This window comes from Periplaneta americana, chromosome 6 (assembly GCF_040183065.1).
Source record: "Periplaneta americana isolate PAMFEO1 chromosome 6, P.americana_PAMFEO1_priV1, whole genome shotgun sequence".
NCBI classification, from domain to species: Eukaryota; Metazoa; Arthropoda; class Insecta; order Blattodea; family Blattidae; genus Periplaneta; species Periplaneta americana.
The window spans coordinates 136,242,689-136,264,350 of NC_091122.1; the positions used below are offsets into that span (position 1 = coordinate 136,242,689).

The following is a 21,662-nucleotide window of genomic DNA, read 5'->3' on the forward strand; positions in this document are numbered from 1 at the left end:
TGCGTAGCTTAGTCGCATAGACACGGTCCTTGATGAATCCATAGAAAAAGAAGTCCAGAGGAGTCAAATCAGGTGATCGCGGAGTCCAACGGATTGGGCCTGTGCGACCGATCCACCTGCCTGGAAACCTTCGTCTAGCAAGGCTCGAACATCAAATCGACTGTACAGCACCGGGAAAGGTTCTTTCTCGTGAGGATAAACATCATTTCAAAAAAATTATCCTAAATATTTAATTTTTCGATAGACTCGTTACTTATGAAAGACCCTGTATATTACCGAAGACTGTTAGCAATGAATTACAATATGAGTTATGCCATTAATTCTCTACAAAAGATAGCAACATTTGAAGAAATATACAGCATACAAGCATATGATACGATTGCCTTATTCTTTGTGTAATGAAAATTTAGGCCAAAACGTCATAATAGGTACAAATAAATAATCGTTCCCATACGAAGTAGTACTGTACGGGATAACATAAATGTTCAAATGGTTATTAATGTGAGCCGTACTGGTTTGACAGGAAAGTGTACATGATAGAGCAGATACTTTACCATAAAAACTATCTCAATTACTACATTTACAATTATGACATCCCGCAGTGTTGTAAATAAATATGTAACGTTTGATCATTTTTAATTCGAAAATAAGCGAATTTAGAACAGTTGAGAGTTTGAATGGAAAATTAATAGGTACAAAAAAACTTACAAGATCGTTTCGAACTTCAGGTACACCGAAAAAAAATAGGAAAATCCTGAAATATTTCTTATATTTCTTGAAATCTGATAATTAAAATAAATACACTTAGGTCAGTTTGCAGCAAAATGGAACATATCCGTCGTTCAGTTTCTCAGAAGACAATTTCCTAATATATATCTCGTACAGCTAACAGCTGACAGGCGACTGAGTGACATAATATAAGGATCACCATTTCAAATCGTATTACGTCCAAGAAAAAATATTTTACAGGAATGACGAAAAACTTAATGACTCCTAAACTGGACAAGTTTTCAAAGAACGAAAAATTTGATGTTACAATGCTCCAGGTGTATCTATAAGAACTTGCAAACATAATATCAATTCTCATATTTTGTGTTTCACGAAATTAAAGGAAATGTTATAGACTTAATACATTTTGATACATACATGATAGATAATTGCGTTGTTAAAAGCTACAGTAAGACAAATACTCAAAATAACGCAAAATTATTATCAGCATTAATTAGAAATCCTACGTAATGGTACCAAGTGACAATTTATGATTTTAAAATCTTGCTATACAGAATGTTCATACAATATATTTTTTGCTGTCAAAAGTCTAGGTCCATGGAAATCTCAAGCTTCTTCAAATTCTTATCAACCCTCCCTCTTCCTCTAGCCAGTCACAAGTTACCATATCACCATCATCCTTACAGCATGTAACCACAGTTTTTGAACTGATGATATTACCATAGAAACCTAAGTCTCTTATGCTCCTCTAGGCCTAATTATTCACAAACAGTTCGCTTAATAGATTATTCAGATCAGTTTTCTTTACTTCATTCTGCTGTTTGGTGCAATTAATTATAGTTTAGAAACAAGACGCATTGCTTTCCCTTTGTTAGGATTATGTTATGTTATGTTTTATTTAACGACGCTCGCAACTGCAGAGGTTATATCAGCGTCGCCGGATGTGTCGGAATTTTGTCCCGCAGGAGTTCTTTTACATGCCAGTAAATCTACTGACATGAGCCTGTCGCATTTAAGCAGGCTCTATTTTTATCCAGTTACAGTTTCATCAACAATAATCGATCTTTTTACATAATTCGTTTTAATTCACGGATTTCATCAATATTCTTAGAATATTCAATTAGTGTTTGTAGTTCTTCAAATTCTATTCTTAGGTAAAAATGTAAACACTATCCACATAAATACAAGGTGGGTCAAAAGTCGCTTTCCCCAATATTCGTTCTTGGGTTTCATATTTGTGCACATATACAGTACAGATGTCATAACTTGAACAAACGAATAGCTTGTGTAATAAGTGGTGAGTTGGCAACCATGTTCACGTGTTAATTGTTTTTCCGATGTCATATCTTGAAAATAGCCCTCGTTTTGCCTATATGCAGTTGATGTTAAAAATGTTATGTTTTATTTAATGACGCTCGCAACTGCAGAGGAGTTCTTTTACATGTCAGTAAATCTATTAACATGAGCCTGTCGCATTTAAGCACACTTAAATGCCATCGACCTGGCCCGGGATCGAACCCGCAACCTTGGGCATAGAAGGCCAGCGCTATACCAACTCGCCAACCAGGTCGACTATATGCAGTTGATATCACAACAGGATGGTGTACGAGTGATGAACTTATTACACTAGCATGAATGAATTGGGCATCGTGGCACAAGAGAATGACCACCCAGATCATGCGACCTGACAAAATGTGATTTTTCTCTGTGAGGTATCCTGAAAAAATTATATATTTGCTCAGAAACCGCAGGATCTGCATCAGTTGCGACAGATGATCGAACAGTTATTCGTGAAAATCGGTGTAAAACGTGAGTTACATTCTACTATCTGTAAATCAGTGTCTAAATGTTGTGAATTGTGTATCGAGAAGTAGGGCTTCCATTTTGAACAAAATTTGTAAAGGAATGTGTAGTCAAATGTAAATTAAATGTAATTAAATTTAAGGAAGTATTTGGAGAAAGCGACTTTTAACCCACTCTGTATTATGGTAACCTTTAGGTGTCAGCATTTCAGATATTATTAGAAGGCGTTTTTCCAACTTAATAAAATGAATTTTGGACATAATACAATTTGATCTAGACACTTTAAAGGATCGAATATAATTTGAAACAACGTCACTTTTAAACACTCATTTTCTCGCTTTAGAAAAAAAATACGATTTCAAGCGATCACACTTCATAGCATGAAAGATGGGGAAAAAAGACTAAACTAAAAATGTCAATTTCGTCCACCGATACACTTAATACGGTTTGAAGCGATTCTCCTCATTTTTTTCCCTCGCTGTTATTTATATTCGCTTTAACATCTTTGGTCATATCGCGAGTTAATCTTTTGGTTGAAATCCGAAGGCCTGTGCACTATTGTTGAGACTGGTTCTATTGTTGTGAACTAGATGGCGACTGTAATATATGACTGATTTGTTATGAATATGATTTTGGTGATGAATGAGGCTGGTGATTTTCAGGGATGTTGGGGCCCAAATTTCCTGGCATTCGCCTTACGGTTGAGGAAAAACCCAGAAAAACCTCAACCAGGAAATTCAACCCGACCGGGAATCGAACCCGGGCTCTCTGCGTAAGAGACCAGCATGCTGACCCCTACACCACAGAGGTGGTCTCTCCTCATATTTATTGCCTTTCATCACTGTCTTCTATAACATCATAAATTCACGGTATTTGAAGGAAGCTACATAATTTATATAGTTCAAAAGCGCTGCAAAGTACAGAGACGTACATATCTAATATTGTTCTTTGAGTAATTCTGCCCGTTTTATTATACAAAAAATGTAATTGTATTATGTCATTTGTACACTGTCCAGATGAAAAATAAATCAATTTCGGCGTTAAACACGAAATATTGCAACTTAATTAAAAACGCCTTGTAAATGCGGCAACCTGTGACACCGCTGCGTACGTAGAGTAATCTGGCGGCAGGCGTTATTAACAATAACTTAAATTTGCCTATTACAAGTAACGTAGTTCTCTAGTATGTACACCTGCATATTGTTTTCCTGACTGATCTAAATTTTTCAGCTACTATACTTGTTTATTTTAACTTTACTTTCGTTTTATAATGACTAATCATTTTAAGCGAATTATAATTTATTATTACTTAAATCTGCAGTTGTCCTTGTGTGGATAACACATGCGCTTCCAATCAAGCGGTTGACTGCTCGACTCCCAGCGTGGGCAACGGAAGAAATTTATCTTCCTTCCATGGGATTGGGTGTTAGTCCGTGGTCTTGTGACTTATGTGATGTCTCAGAGTCATGCCGATCCCACGAACAGGGGCGAAATGCCTAATGTACGATCAAATGAATATTCTCCTCCACCCATAGTGGTGTGTAAGCCAGATAAAAGAAGAGGTCAAGAAAAGAAAAAAAAAATTATTATTATTATTATTTAATTTGTATTCTAATTGTGTATTTAATTACTCTGTACGGTTCATAACTAAGCCTGTGAATTTGATCTATAGTAATCTCACTAGAGGTTTTGATTTATCTAGAGAAAATCGAAACTCGAGTGGGATTTAATTGACTATTACACAATTAGAAGAAAGTAGATAAAGATTACAAGAAATAAAATTCTCTAATAAAATAAAATATTAATTGACTTACTAAAACATGTATTAAACTGCTTTAAATGTATTATTGTACTATCTCATTATTACAAATAATCCGCTAGATGACAGTAGTGTGTTATGATCAGCTGTTCTCTTGTTATCAGTTGTGCCAACTATACAATCTTCATTGAACTCTATGGACAATTGCTAGTCAAGAAGGCTTTGTTGATTCAGTTTCATTTTTATTAAACCAGTTGCATTCCACTTCAATTATTAAATTATATTAAACAATAGGCTATCTGATACGTGGCTATCCATAATCTCATACAGCAAAAGCTATAACATAACTTAAATAATATAAAACAAAGGTAAACGATAGAAAAGTTTTAATTAAGGATGATGAAATAACGCTGAATCATTTTAAAAGGTACAATTATTGGAAGTACAATGTTGGCAAACAAAGTACAAATGCTAGAGAGGTGATAAAAATAAATGCTAGGGAGGTGATAAAAACAAATGCTAGTGAGGTGACAAAAATTGAAGCTAAGCAGCCATGATTGCTTGAAACACCTCGTTCCGCACCGTTTTATTAGTCAAAAGTAGTATGACGTAGTAAAAGTGTAATAGTCAAAATTACTCAACAAATGACCTAAGTATACGCCGAAGAAATTATTATACCGAACCTAATAGCATTGGACTCTGACCTTCAGTACGCTCTCCTATAAAATTTTGTCTGTGTGACTTAGGGCTATATCATTCTCATCTGTTCGAATGTTAAACAAGAGAGGTGATAAAGGGCAGCCCTGTCCACAATTTATTGTCTTCCAATCAGAAAATGTTGCTCCTACTTTTACTGCTATTACATTAGACTTTAAAATTGGAAATCTAAAGAGAACAGTATCCAAAATAAAAATAATTCCAAGAATTTTAAAGGAATCTAAAAACAGTATAAAATAACAAGAAGTGAAGAGCAACGAGTGACCTTTGTAAAGCAGGAAATAAAGACACCGTTATGTAAAGTGTACCCTACAGTATAAACATATGACAGAACTGAGACATTTCCTATGACGTGATCTGTAAATAGGTTACGAATTATTTCTGACCCACATATTTCAATATTAATACCGCAGTCTATAGAGACAAAATGAACAACTGTGAATTTTTTTACTTGCTTATTTAGCGACGCTGTATCAACAACTGGGTTATTTAGCGTCGATGGAATTGGTGATAATGAGATGGTATTTGGCGAGATGAAGTCGAGGATCCGCCATAGATTACCTGACATTCGCCCTACATCTGTGGAAAACCTCCAAAAAAATCCAACCAGCTAATCAATCCAAGCAGGAATAACACCGAAGAAACATCAACCAAGCAACTTGTCCCAACCAGGATTCGAACTCTGATCCACTAGTTTCACAGTCAGACACGCCAACCACTACTCCAAAGCGGTGGATTGCAAGAAGAGGTCTACGATCCCCCCCCCCAAAAAATGTACATGCAGTTTCGTAATATCAAATTCTATGTCTGTATAGCACTCCCAGTAAAATAGTGTCGTAACTGGAAAATTTTTATTTGTAAAGATACGTTACTTCATAATAAAATACTGTTGCGTAAAAATATTTTAATAAATAGGTACAAAAACTTTTGATATAATTTACTGTATTAGAATTTCATACCTCCAACTAGTAAAACAGTGTTGCAAAAAATCATGAAAGTAATATGTGATTTTCGACTTACGATAGTATTTTACTGGGTGTATGATATCAAACATAATATGGTAGAATTTCAGAACATTTCAATGCGGAGGTTATTTTTGTTCTTAAAAAATGAGAAACGATGAGACGGGTGACATTATCGGACATCATCTCAATCTAAGGACTAACCTAACAGTATTAATAACTAAAATGAGTGAAACAATTCGACCAAGTAGGAAGAATCCTAAGAGTTCCTCTTCCATTGTAGTAGTACTGTTTCATTACTGTAGATATCCGATCTAACCTGATCATAGGCTTACAATATATAAAATAGGCTACAGCAAAAGTCATTACCCATTTCAACAAGAGTTGAGGTTTTGAAAATAGCCATTGAAAATGCATTTGCATAAATTGTCATACGGTGCGGAAAAATATATTTGTGTGACCTACAGTTTCTACCAAAAGTTTAAGGACACTCACTCAAAATAGATGTTTCACTCCTGCCCTTATACTTATGTGAAAACCCCTGTTTTTTATAAAGGGACCAAATGCCTGTGAAAAATTAAGTTTTTTTTTTTTTTTTACTGCAAAACCAGTCTATCTTTCAAACTGTGGGTTATATAATAATAATTCTGTAATGAAAAATTAATTACTCCAGAATGTATGTACTTATATCAATGAATTTTGAGATAGAGTTAGATATTATCTTAAGTCACTCTTCCACATTACAATAATGTTACTTCATGTTCATACTCACTGAATTTCGACTCTTTCACTTTTTTTCAAGGAATAAATCTAACCTTTCCACACTTGTAACAAACTCTGCAACTGTTAATAAAAATGGAGGAAATAAGCTGATTGACAAGTTTTTAATAACTCCCAATGTTACAATGTAAATGGCAGTGACTGTTCCTGATCAATTTGCCGCGTATTTCAAACTCAAGAGAATTTTAGAAACTGGCAATGTTTCCTTAAAAAAATAAAGAAAAGTATCTGGATTACAATGCGTGAACGAGCTGTCACACATTTTTTAAATAAAAAGTGATAACTGCACAAAAAACATTTCATATATGTCTAATTCTATCCTAAAATTCATTTATTTAAGTACACTCATTTTGGAGTAGCCTAATTAATTTTTTTCCTACAAAAAATTTAATTTTTCAATAAGTTTTCGTAACAGAAAAACTGTTATATAATCCATAGTTTGAAAGATAGAGAGATTGGGTTTAAAGTAAAAACTCTTCATTTTTCAAAGGCATTTATTCCCTGTATAAAGAACAGCAGGTTTCACATAATTATTAAGGGGTTCGGTATAGCTTACAGCATTGAAATTTTTGAAAATATTCAACTCAGTTTTCCTCCATTACTGTATCTTGTACAATAATAAAAATTGGTATGTGTAAAACACTCTCCTTCTGCTATATGAAAAAAATATATATATATTTTTACGATTAAAAAAATGATTTATATATATTTTTTTTCAAAATTCAAAATGGTGGCAGTTCACTGTGGAGTGATGAAGCGTTTCCCTCATACTCAAACATTTTTGTGTTCTCTCTCTTTCATTTTATTGCTGAAACTCATGTTTACAATATCATGCTCTTTTAACTATATTACTTAGTAAATAATATTGTTTCTATTTCGTGTTATAAGAAAATACTGATATTTGACCATCTTTTAAAATGAATTTACTTTTTATCAGACAATCTATCAAAGATAGAGAAGTGATTATGCATTATTTTGTAGATATGACATGCACAAATACACACAAAAAATTTCATCATAGAATGTTGAATAGTTTTTTAGTTATGAGGGAAACGCTTCGTCACTGCATAGTGAACTGCCATCATTTTGAATTTTGAAAAATAAAAAATATAAACAATTTTTTTAATCGTAAAAATATTTTTTCAGTGTTTTACACCTACTAATTTTCATTATAGTACAAGATACAGTAATGGAGGAAAAAAATGTTGAATATTTACAAAATTTTACTGCTGTAAGCTGTATCAGAAGTGAAACATCACTTTTAAATGGATGTCCTTAAACTTTTGATAGAAACTGTTGGTCGGATGTATCAACGCAGAAGTAGGATATAAAAAATATTAAAACAAAGGGTAGTAACTTTGCCCACTATGTAATTAAAAATAAAATAGTGCATTATATTTACATTGGTAATGCAGAAGAATGTGGTCGCAATGAACGGAAGAAAGACATTGTTGTGATGTAGTCCATACTCTGCCAAAACACGAATGTATCTGCAACAGAAATAATACAGTGACTATATTGCTTCATAAATTCTATTAGCTCTGACACAAATCGCCTCTAGCATTGTAATTTCTTAATGGAATGAAATGGCTTGTGTTACGTAGCATGTTGTGTTTTTACAGTGGGCACCCATCAGTTGGTTGAGTAATACAAACGTTTTCTATGTAAACTCAATTAACTTACGAGTGGGCTCCAATCTTGTAATAGACTGAAGATAGTATTAGGTTGTCGTAAAATTCGAGCGAGAAAATTCTAGGGATTTTCCGTTGAAGCAAATGAATATAAGACATCAAAAGAATCAGTGCCATACAGTACGTTTCATCGTTATCTGGATAATAAAGGAGCAAAATTTGCGCCGAGTTCTGCTGTCGTCTTTCATTATCGTCGCACACGACTTGATCGGGCACTGCCCACCGAGGCGGAATTAAAGGGTTTGTCATTTTATGATACTTTCAGCATCATAAATTTTTACGCACTGATGTATTGATAACGGTGATCCTAACGTAATGTTTCTTAAACACTTCCGATTCAATTTGTTTAATAGCAGAACACACTCTAGAAATCTATTTGTCGAAATTTGTGACAACCTCTACAATGTTTGTAGCATATGTTTTAACACTATGTGTTAATAATTGACTTCCGGTATCTGTTTTCTAATAGATAAATTTACATATACATAGCCTTCAAATAGACGTTCACATTTCATTTTGAAATATGCAAATTTTGCAAAATATTATTGCTAATAACTCAGAAACTGACTGATTCACAGAAATGAAACTTCACCACATCATTATCTATCACACTGTGATTTTGTGTACAAAAAATCAAGGACGTAGCTTGAAAAATGTTGAAAATAGACATTTCACCCATAATTTACCTTAAAACGTATGAGAGATGTGTGGCGGCACAAGGGCATAATTTTCAACATCTTCTATGACAAAGGTAGGTGGTTGTTGTAATTGTAATTTGTAATATATGCGCTTGATTGACTTAAGGGGCCATGAATATCCGACTCTGCATCACACAGCGTGCTTCACGTCGCCATGCGCGACCGCACACTCACGGATGAAGGTCTATTTGAAGACTCTGTATTTAGTAAATAGCGAAATATTTCTCCTAAAATATATTGGATCACTAAACCCCTGTTAATATTAAATCTGCGTTTTAATCAACTATTTAATGAAGCTATATAAAATACATGTTTGTGTAGCGTTGATGAAATTAGTGGTAGGGTAATGAAACCAAGGTTTCGTTAGAGGATTACCGAACATTTGCCTTGGAGAAAACTTGGAATAAACCCAACGAAGTAATGGGCCCAAGCAGGATTCGAACCCAGGCCCAAGTGCAGCCTGTAATTACAAGCCTTGCTCGCTACCCCAAACGAATCCACGGCCAATATACCGTAAATTATACAGTTACCAATTCCATCTGTATGTTTAATACTTCAATTTATGTCCAATAATTTTATGGTTAGGCCTATTTTGTTAATGTTCATGTTCATTGCTTTAGGAACAAATGATTTTGAATTTTGTAACTTATTCAGGTATAGGAAATATTTATTCCGCATGAATGACACTGGGACTTGGGCGATCAGATTCACATCGATAAAAAAGAGGACACAAAGCTTCAAAAAGGGAGACATTGTTCGAAAAAAGAGGACAGAAAATATGTACTTAGATTTAGGCTTGAACCTATATTATACTTTAAATTACGTCAATATCTATTTTATTACAAAATATTTACAGTACAGATTTAGGCTTAGGGGAGAGTCGGGTAGTATCGGACATCGGGTAGTATCGGACATCGGGTAGTATCGGACATCGGGTAGTATCGGACATCGAGTAGTATCGGACAGTGCGTTTCTTTTATCTACCACCATATGGTAGTACCTGAATGACATGGTTACGTTTCTCTATGCGACATCACAGAAACGTAACCATGTCAATCAGGTTCTATCATCGTGTGGTAAAAGAAAGAAACTCACTGTCCGATATTACCCGATGTCCAATACTACCCGACTCTCCCCTATATCATGCTTAAAAGTGTGTTAATATCCATTTTATTACAAAATATTTACGAAAGACTTAATAATGATTTTACAGTTAACTACATACGAAAGTCAAGGGAACTATAATTATTAAAGAGAACAGAAAATATCTATTTAGATTTATATTCGCACCTCGATCTCTCGATTTACTAGCTACCTGTGAGCAACGACCATAACAAGGAGGAGCAAAGAGAGTTATGATTGTTAGCAAATAGTATATTCCGTCGATGCTGCTGCCTCCTACAGGCAAATTACTTGAAAAAGGCGTCAAATCAGATAATTTAAAAATATCAGGCATACAAGTTACGAAAAGGAAGACGTTTCTTGATTTTTAAAAAATCCGCCCGGGCCCCGACAAAAGCCTAAAAAGGAGGGCATGTCCGGACATAAAAGGACGTCTGGTCACTCCAACTGGGAAGAAAAAATACTGTCAAAAACAGAAATACATATAGCATTTTTTAATTGTATTTGAGAAGTGATTTGATATAAGCTTACTAAAATCATAAGAGAGAGAGAAAAAAAAGGAGGATGGAAGAAAGTATTCTCCATGGAAGGAGAAATAACGCTTCAAAGGTATTGGGGAGGAACAGGTGTGACGAAGAATATTTAACGTTACTTCAGATGCACTGTTTTTAATAGCGTATAAATGGCGAAGTTAAAAAAAAATATAGAGAGCGATTTTATATTAACTTCAACAGATATTTTTTACTGTCGACTATCTGTATATGTAGGATAAAAGTCGATGTAAAATCGATAAAGTCTGTTCGGTTCTCTGATGTCTCAATTATGAACTTTCAGGACAGTAAGTTAACATTCCACAACGCCCACGTCAGAACTATGATCTCATAAATATTAAGATTTATTACATGTATGTATTTTTATTTTATTTTTCTTTTATCAGAAAGCTTAAGATGTGAAAGTGAAGTTTTTTTATTACGGATCAGTGCGGCGACAAATATTCCGTTAGTATCTTGCGGCCATGTTAAAACCCATTCCCGTGTTGATTTCTATCGTAGGATGGACATGCTTCGCCTATATTTGGAGCCATCCATAAACCCGGTTAACTGTTTCCCTACAACAGATTTAGATATGTATAATTATATAGCGGATGTAGATACATAATATATTTTATTACCAATAAAAATGTAAATTATGGACTGGATACAATTTTGTGCCGTAAATTTGAACCCATTACCCCATGCCCTAAAACCCTTGTCCATTTAATTCTTAATACGTCAGTTCTCTATTTACAGATTCAGCATTGTCGCAGACCAAATTATGCTATTAAGATAATGTGTTTCAGCTTGTGCTCCGTCTTCACATAATAATGAATCTTAAAGAATAGGGTACATTTATCTAATTGAGTGATACTGTACAGTGATTGAGAATCTGCAGTCACAAATGACAAGTAGTAGCCTACGCTGAATAACCTCTCCGATTAAAAGCATCGTTAAATAATATATATTATTTTTATATTATTATTTAATGTACTGAAGTACATATGATGTTTCCATCCGGATGTTCTGCGTCATCGTACGATGAAAGAGTAGTGGAAACATAATTATGTACTTCGGTACATTAAATACTAATATAAAAATAATATATATGATATGCGTAAATCACTTAGTTATTTAAGAGGGTGCTTATTCCGTCGCATCCCGTCCAATCAATCACTCATAACGAGTGCACCTCCACACAGATGTGGACATTAGTCCTGCGTTCATAGAATCTATGACATAGTGCAGAGGGCAGGCCACTAGAGGGAACCCACGAGATGGAACTTAAACTGAGACGATTCGATCCGACACCGAGATGGGAATCCGGTGTGGCTTAGTGGATAAAGCATCAGCACGTACAGCTGAAAAACCCTGGTTCAAATCCCGGTGCCGGAGAGAATTTTTCTCCGTTCCACTACTCTTTCATCGCATCGTCAAATAAACCATTATAACCACCACCACCACTACCACCACCACCACTATTATTACTACACTACTACAAGCTCTGCTGAAAGAAACAATTACATAATTTTAAGTAAGTATACTACAAACAGCGGTTCAAGAAATTACCATAATACTGTGACAGCGACGTGAGATTCGAACTCACGACCAGCGTTCCGCAAGAGAACAGATCGCGCGGGCTCCACGGAGCACTGAGGGACGGCGCGCGGCGGAGAGAAGAGAGGGGAAAGGGCCTACGCGGCGAGGGAGTTTGCGCGCGCATCTTCTGCTTGCCTAGAGAGGCCGAGAAGTCCGTCGAAGTGGAAAAATAGCGAATTCGAACTTTCCAGGCTACGTCGCTGTGGTTATAAAAGAAGAAACGCGAGGGAACTCGGACAGTGTGTGTGTGATTCATGATTAGTTCAGTCAGTAAGCCAGAGCAAGCAAGCCAGTCTTGTGCGAGTGTGCGTCCGTAACTGTGTCAGCATCCGAAGGCTGAGTTCGAGTGCAGTGGACCGCAGTTGGAGGGACCTAAGTTCGAGTGGAGTGGACTGTCTCTGAAGGTCTGTGGTTCGAGATACTGTGAACTCGAGTGACTGAGCTAGAAGAACTGTGAACTGAGAACTGACAGTTCTGATTTGTAAATAGTGCTTTGTAAATATTAGTTAAGATTAACAGTTCATTGTTGTTCGTAATAGTCCAAGTAAATTGTCATTGTTATTTGTGGAGTGCAACAACGAACGCTGTGTTGCTGTGCGGAGAGCAAATCCCATTGTTGACGGGAGTGAAGTTAAATTGTAGAGAGTGAATAGTTATTGTTGGAAGAATAAATTACATTGTTGTTGAGTTGAAATAAATTTACAATACGTAGCCTACAGGTTGTACCAGAAGTTTAAGGACGCCCCTTCGAAAGAGATGTTGCACGCCTGTCCTTATACTTATGTCATATCTCCTGATGTTTATAAAGGGAGCAAATGCCTGTGAAAAATGAAGATTTTTTTACTGCAAACCCAATCTCTCCATCTTTCAAACTGTGGATTATATAACAATTTTTCTGTTAAGAAAACTTACTGAAAAATTACATTTTTTGTAGGGAAAAATTATTAATCCAGCATGGATGCGAATAGAAGCATTTAAAATGTGGATATGGAGAAGGATGGAGCATGTGAAATGGACGGAGTAAGAAACGATTGGAAAGAGTGGATGAAAAAAGAATGATGCTGAAACTGATCAGAAAGAGGAAAAGCAACTGGCTGGGTCACTGGTTGATAATAAACTGCCTAATGAAAGAGGCATCGGAAGGAATGGTGGACGGGAGAAGAGATCGGGGCAGAAGATACCAGATGATAGACGACAATAAGATATATGGATCATATGCGGAGACAAATAGGAAGGCAGAAAATAGGAAAGACTGGAATTAACAGAATGAAAAGTAAAAAGAGAGAACGAAAAACACAGGTATTACAATAACTGAAACTGTATATTTTCTCGCTAAGTAACAGTTTGAAAAAGGGTGCATTAGACATTTGAATGTTTGGGAATTTAGCTATTATCTTGTTATAGACTCTTGGATCGAAGTTGCTACTGTGATTATATGCTACAGTTGTGGTACATTTTGGTTCTGTCAAGTATATGTTGTCTGATTTTTTTGTTTTATATTTATGTGAATACAAAGTAACTTAAGTATATTTCGGTTTTTGTGTACGAAATTCTATAAGACATTGTTATAAGTTTGGTGGATATCAAATACTTTAAATTCAGAATAAAACAATTCTGAGGATAATCAAGAGACTTATTAAGACATTTTATTATTCTCTTCAACCATCAACCATTTAAACGTTCCAGGCAATTATATACCTAGATTCCACCAATCCCTTTTATTAATTTTTCTATTCGCGAAGTAAATGTATAATTCAATTCAAAGCATTGAATGGAATTACATTTGATTATTTACAGAAATTAAAAGGTGTTGACTTACTTACTTATGGCTTTTAAGGAACCCGCAGGTTCATGGCCACCCTCACATAAGCCCGCCATCGGTCCCTTTCCTGAGCAAGATTAATCCAGTCCCTACCATCATATCCCACCTCCCTCAAATCCATTTTAATATTATCCTTCCATCTACGTCTCGGCCTCCCCAAAGGTCTTTTTCCCTCCGGCCTCCCAACTAACACTTTATATGCATTTCTGGATTCGCCCATACGTGCTACATGCCCTGCTCATCTCAAACGTCTGGATTTAGTGGTCCTAATTATGTCAGGTGAAGAATACAATGCGTGCAGTTCTGCGTTATGCAACTTTCTCCATTCTCCTGTAACTTCATCCCTCTTAGCCCCAAATATTTTCCGAAGAACCTTATTCTCAAATACCCTTAATCTCTGTTTCTCTCTCAAAGTGAGAGTCCAAGTTTCACAACCATTCGGAACAATCGGTAATATAACTGTTTTATAAATTCTAACTTTCAGATTTTTTGACAGCAGACTAGATGATAAAAGCTTTTCAACTGAATAATAACACGCATTTCCCATATTTATTCTGCGTTTAATTTCCTCCCGAGTGTCATTTATATTTGTTACTCTTGCTCCAAGATATTTGAATTTTTCCACCCCTTCGAAGGATAAATCTCCAATTTTTATATTTCCATTTCGTACAATATTCTGGTCACGAGACATAATCATATACTTTGTCTTTTCGGGATTTACTTACAAACCGATCGCTTTACTTGCTTCAAGTAAAATTTCCGTGTTTTCCCTAATCGTTTGTTGATTTTCTCCTAACATATTCACGTCATCCGCATAGACAAGCAGCTTATGTAACCCGTTCAATTCCAAACCCTGCCTCTTATCCTGAACTTTCCTAATGGAATATTCTAGAGCGAAGTTAAAAAGCAAAGGTGATAGTGCATCTTCTTTGTTTTAGTCCGCAGTGAATTGGAAACGCATCTGACAAAACTGACTTATACGGACTCTGCTGTACGTTTCACTGAGACACATTTTAATTAATCGAACTACGAGTAGTTTTTTGGGAATACCAAATCAATAAGAATATTATATAAATCTTCTCTCTTAACAGAGTCATATGCCTTTTTCAAATCTATGAATAACTGATGTACTTTACCTTATACGCCCATTTTTCCTCCAATATCTGTCGAACACAAAAAATCTTATCAATAGTCGATTTATTACGCCTAAAACCACACTGATGATCCCCAATAATTTCATCTACATATGGAGTTAATCTTCTCAAAAGGATATCCCTCCTTCACAAAAATTAATAAAAAAAATATGTTCTTCGACAGTTGATTCTGATATTTTACATTGCATTCCAATTTTAAAATAATTACAAACCTAGTGAAAAGGGGCCCTTAGGAAGAGGAGAAAGGAAAAAAAAAATTAAGAGAAACTTTTGCCCCTGTGTAAAGGCAGGTAAATAATGGCGATACTAAATCCCATTTCATGCACACGAATTTCAAACGCAAATGAATGGGCCAATGAAGTGAACGGTGGGCCTGTTCCTTTCCTGAAGCGCGATGTCTCGATGTCTGGGTTTATGGTCGGGCTCTCGTTCTTTTAGTTGCTATAACTTCCCTGGTCCAAAGCCGTTAAACGACTCTTAAAAAGCGTTTTATTGAGTGGGTTTAACAAGCAGTTACTGAATCATGATAATTATGACAGATGTAATATTACTTCACACTCTAAATTACAGTGCAAGGATGACTTTTTGAAGGCTTTGGATAAAATTATGAAAAATGTGCGCTTGGAGCCAGATTACTTACTTATCAGCATGACTGCACATTCAACACTTTAATTCACCTGAACGAAATGAACAAGACACTATCTTCCTAACCGCAGCCACTCCTCCATTGTTATCCACTCCCATCATGCTCCGCTCCAGAAAAAAAAACTCAAGGCTTGACACAGAATAGTGTTAAATCAAAGATAGGATGTTCTGTATTAAGTAGGTCTGGTTGGATCGTTCATGTTCGGACGAATGTTTTTAAGATTTACTATGGATATGTATTTGTCTAATGTTGTGACAACTGAAAATTCAGGCTGCATAAAATGTTAAATGTTTCAATATGGTTCTCGTTTCTTCAGACATTAAATCTACAATGCTCGGGAAAAGTGACATAAGTCAGTTTCCACAAACCTTTTTTGATCATTTATTGACAACTTACACTGGTTTATGTCGATTGTGCTTGGGAGTTGCCCACAGGGAGAAGTACTCAGAATAAAACGTCACAACACCATTCGTTCTATGATCGCAGATGCACTTCGATCCAAAAATCTAGACGTTCACGAGGAAGTTCATTGTATTGCTGATGGTGGAAGCAATCGTAGGATCGATATCATAGCTATAAATAGGAATAAACAGACAGCCGAAATAATTGATCCTACCATCAGACTTGAAATCTCAGCCACTCAACCATCTGAAGTGAACGAAGAGAAAAAGAAAATCTACGAGCCCACGATTCAGTACCTATCGGCGAAATACAACATAGAAAAAATCACAGTTACCGGTCTCTTCTTCGGAGCGAGAGGCACCATCCCGAAAGTCTTTGTGAAGTGGAGGGAAAAATACAAGCTGACGAGAAATCTTCAAGATGCCATCGTCACCACCATCATAAAATTTTCTGTAGCGATATTTCGTCAGCATCTTTATGGTGTACATTCAATTTAAATTACACTTGGTTCTATTTTTTTTCTTATGTATTATTCACTTTTGTCTGAAACCTGTTTATATAATTTTTCATTTTAAATTTTATTGTGAGCTATTCTGTGTCGCAGGGCAAACCCGGGTCAGACTACTAAATTAAATTAAATGAATTATTGTAATGGGAGAAATATTTATGTATTTTTTTCCAAGCGAGCAGATGTTCCGTAAGTTGTCAATAAATTATCAAAAAAGGTTTGTGGAAACTGACTTGTGTCACTTTTCCCGAGCACTGCAGAAATATCACTCCAATATTTTTTATTCAGCTGTAATAATATTTTCTCAAGAATATGAGTCCCATAGTTCCAGAACGTGTCTTATCACAAAAAAAAACGAAAATTCAGATAAGTATACTATTGCACCCTATGATTAATACACAATAGACTGTCACAAAACGATGTTCTAAAAGTTCTTCTCCACTCAATTTAATAGGAGAAATATGATTGATGTTCCAAAAGGTGTCTTAATCTCCAAAAGTGTGTTCCATAACTTGCGTACTCCATACTCCATAGAAGTGTTGTCATATATGACAACTATAGTATTAAACCCTCTTGTCACTTCAAGTACTATTGGAGTTCGAGATCTTATTTTAAACATTTCTTTTAATCTTCGAGGACTTGATACGATTTGCTGTATACAGAATGACGTTTCTCCTGTCTGGACGCGCATGAGAGAAAATTTACGAGATTATATTTCATCAATTAATTACACACGGATAGAAAATAATGTTACACGTGAAATTATCTCAATCATACACATAGGCCTACAAAGAGCTCCAATTATTATAAAACAAGAGCCATAATATTATTTAATTACAGATATAAATTAAATTGCCGTTCACTACAGATAGGGCCTACACAGTATGTTAACAAAACAACGCATAGTGGCATTCTGTGGATCTGTGTAGAGTCGTGAATAGTTTGATTAATATTGTTAATAAATTAACATTTTAGGTTCTGTTATTACTGTATTATTTACGTCGTGTGAATATAATTCATGATTCCTAAAAAGTAAACTCATCTGTTATAAAATAATAATTATGCAAACAGGAGTGTGTAACACGTTTATTTTTTCCCCGATTATTCTTCTTTAAATATTGTCTCGTGCTGCAATGCATTTAGTTCCGTTACAGTCCAAGTTCAACATCGGAATTACGATACGACCTTACTAGCTGCCATTACAATAGAAAGGAACAAATTTTTCTTGAAAACAATTACGGGTTTAATATTATGTGCCACATACGAAATACACTATTAGATTCACAGTAGTGTCCACACCTGTGGAGTAACGGTTAGCGCGTCTAGCCGCGAAACCAGGTGGCCCGGGCTCGATTCCCGGTTGGGGCAAGTTACCTGGTTGAAGTTTTTCCGGGGTTTTCCCTCAATCCAATATGAGCAAATGCTGGGTAACTTTCGGTGTTGGACCCCGGACTCATTTCACCGGCATTATCACCTTCATCTCATTCAGACGCTAAATAACCTAAGCTGTTGAAAAAGCGTCGTAAAATAACCTACTAAAATAAAAAAAAAAAATCACAGTAGTTGTTCACCTGATGATAGTAACAAATGAGTTACTGTATCATATTTCAGATATGCTCCAGTAACGTCTTGCCACGTAGAACGAATATTTTCAGAGCCTAGAAGAAGTAGTTCTTTTGATAAAATGAAAATGTTCATTGCTATTTGTTATAAAGAGGGTAGAATCATAATTATATACTTTGTATGTTATTTTTATATGTATGGGTAAATTAATTTAGATTGGGATTTGTGAACTTTATAATTACAAATTATTGTTTTTTTAATTGTTTTCTTGTTCTAAGGCTGTGGACGATTGCAGCACATGTTTGGTTACCACCCGGCTGTACATGTTAGTCGTTCTGCTTCACTGACACTGAGGGACGCTTTATTACTTTTCACTAGGTAGAGATATAGTCCAAGCTCACACAACTTAATAGTTTTGGTACCAACTTCCTAGCTCTAGTAATGAGTGTTTGTTCCATATGGTTAGAATTATTGTGTACACTACAGAATTCTTTTTAGTCCTTAAATTCTATTGTAGGACACACACTATCAACTATAATATATAATTCGTAACTTACTTTAATAAAAATGAACATATACAATAGCAGAAAAGGCTAAATTGATGTAATGTTATAAACAGAATAATGTATACTGTATTTTTTCACTGTTCGTTTCGTCCACATGCTGACACGAACTGTCACACTTCTACCAAGACGTACTATGTACAACATCAAGAATCTTGGACTGTGCTCGGCTAAATATTGAAGCATGAGGCCAGCAACAAGGCAGAAGATGGGAGAAGCAACAAGATTCAGCAAAGGAATTCGTACCTTAGCTTCTTGAGTTAACTTGTTTAATCAGATTGACTCATGATCTACAATGACATGCTAACTGGCACAGGTATATTATTTTACACACTGAATATTAATACATGGCAATATTTATTATACAGTCGGCAGAGGCGGTTACCTGCTAAACCGCAGCTGCGTTCGGGCGTCTCGTCGGTACGATTCCTGCGTGCTCTGATTACATAGTTGAGATTTTCCGAGGTTTCCCCAACTGTAAAACGAATGTCAGGTAATCGACGACGAATCCTCAGCCTCATCTCACCAATCATTTATGTATTTATTTTAGTAGGTTATTTTACGACGCTTTATCAACATCTTAGTTATTTAGCGTCTGAATGAGATGAAGGTGATAATGCCGGTGAAATGAGTCCGAGATCCAGCACCGAAAGTTACCCAGCATTTGCTCATATTCGGTTGAGGGAAAACTCGGAAAAAACCTCAACCAGGTAACTTGTCCCGACCGGGAATCGAACCCGGGCCACCTGGTTTCGCGGCCAGACTCACTAACAGTTATTCCACATGTGTGGACTTCTCACCAATCACCATCTCGTTATCACTAATTCCATGGGGTCGTTAGCAACCCGATATGTATAGAAGTGTCAAAATTAACGTAAAAATTTCTTCATGAAATTCAGTCTGAAAACCAACGGACAGAAACATAAAATATACCTGTATAGAGTCTGACTACACACTTGTACTATTCTTTAAATCGTTCCTCTTGTTATCACACGATGACATTCTATTACAAGAATTAAAGTGAACAAGATTCTTGACTTAACCAAGTAATTTTAAATTCTACAAGTTTCAGTTCAGGAGCTTCTAAAATTTAATGTAAACCTTATACAAAGCGGTTCCCGTTTAAGATAAGTTAAACTATTTATTTTTGTCTTCTTTATTTATTTTGATAACACTTTAACTACAAGGACAACGCGGTCTTTGCTCATAACGTAAACACTGCGATAAATTCCAGTGATTTCTTTCAATTAGTTCAGCTTCCTTTTAAGTAACATGTCTCAATAATGGGGGGATAAAATACTCGTATGTAATTTGTTGAGTCATTTCAACAACGAATAATTTTTAATACTTTAGAGTTTATCATTTATGGAAGAAATAAGTAAATTAAGAAAATTTATTAATGTGTGTTTAGCCCAGTCCTGGACAAGTCAGCCTACTTGTGACGTATGTGCAGCGAGTACAAGACCTGTATACTCCACTTTATTTCATGGAGTGTAGTTCGGTGGCTCCTTTGAACACCCACTTACAGATTTATGACTTCCTACACAAACACCTCTGACAATTCCATCCTGTCCCCTCGTCCCAACATTGCACAGTTGCCACAATCCTGGTGACCCTCGAAATGAGACTGACGGGATCCTTGGAATTCGGAAAAGATGCAGCAACTCTTTCTCCACGTGGATTTGACGGGAGTCTGTCAATTCTTCTGAACGAGGTTTGTGATTGGTTACTGACAGGAGAAGACAAGATTTCCGTCACAATAAGGAAGATATTTATTTATGAAAACCAATTAGTAGGGGGCAGAAGGTCTGTCGGCGAAGTCCTTTCTATGAAACTGCACTCCATGAAATAAAATATAGTATACAGCTATTAATAGTGACGTCTCTTAAGAGTAAGTTTAGTAGGTTGCGTTACAGTAAGGGGAATTCAGTGTAGAGGCATTGCGATGAAATCTGTTACTGGAGGTCGCTGTGTTCCATAAAGGTGAAAGCTCACGTCTTATAGGCTATATCTCACGCGGTGAGATATGGTTCACGTAAGTGATCTGGTATTACAAATGGGCTAATATCAATGCAACGTATTCGACACCAGGTAAACCAGCATGCGAAAAGTTCAAAAGCAACGACATACCGATTGTGTATCAAATGGAATTATTGGAGCTCCAGTATTATACAACATGTTGAAAGATAAATTAACAGTAGAACTAGAAACAGTTTAAATCAGTGGTTCTTAAACTTATTAGCATTGCGGAACCCCTTTCCTTAGATCAGTATTTTCACGGACTCCTTTAAAGTCAACGAAATGATTTAGATGTTTGGAGTTAATATTAAGTGAACATTAAGTGTTGTATTTTCCGAACCTGAATTAATATTAACGGTAGACCTATATTTGAATTAAATAAAACGGAAATGATATAATCTGAAAAGTGTATGATAGATGATCTTCATTAATGTTACAGCAGAGTTGATTAAAAAAAAACAGCAAAGCAAAACAATATCTACTTTCAATACATTCTTTGTATACTACATTTTACTGAAAAATATATCAAGTATATTTTAAAAGTTTCGGATATTGATGGAATTGTTTTTGTGCTTAAAATATCTTTATATTT

At 35.5% G+C, this 21,662-nt stretch overlaps 1 protein-coding gene across 2 annotated transcripts in view; it reads right to left on the bottom strand.

Moving 5' to 3' along the window:
- Window positions 1-21,662, bottom strand: part of LOC138701769 (zinc finger protein OZF-like) — a 320,834-nt gene that overhangs the window by 242,939 nt on the left and 56,233 nt on the right. For both annotated transcript variants that reach the window (XM_069829014.1, XM_069829015.1), the window contains exon 4: window positions 8,153-8,240. In XM_069829014.1, coding sequence (XP_069685115.1) covers window positions 8,153-8,240 — 88 coding nt within the window. The remainder of the gene's footprint in view (window positions 1-8,152; window positions 8,241-21,662) is intronic.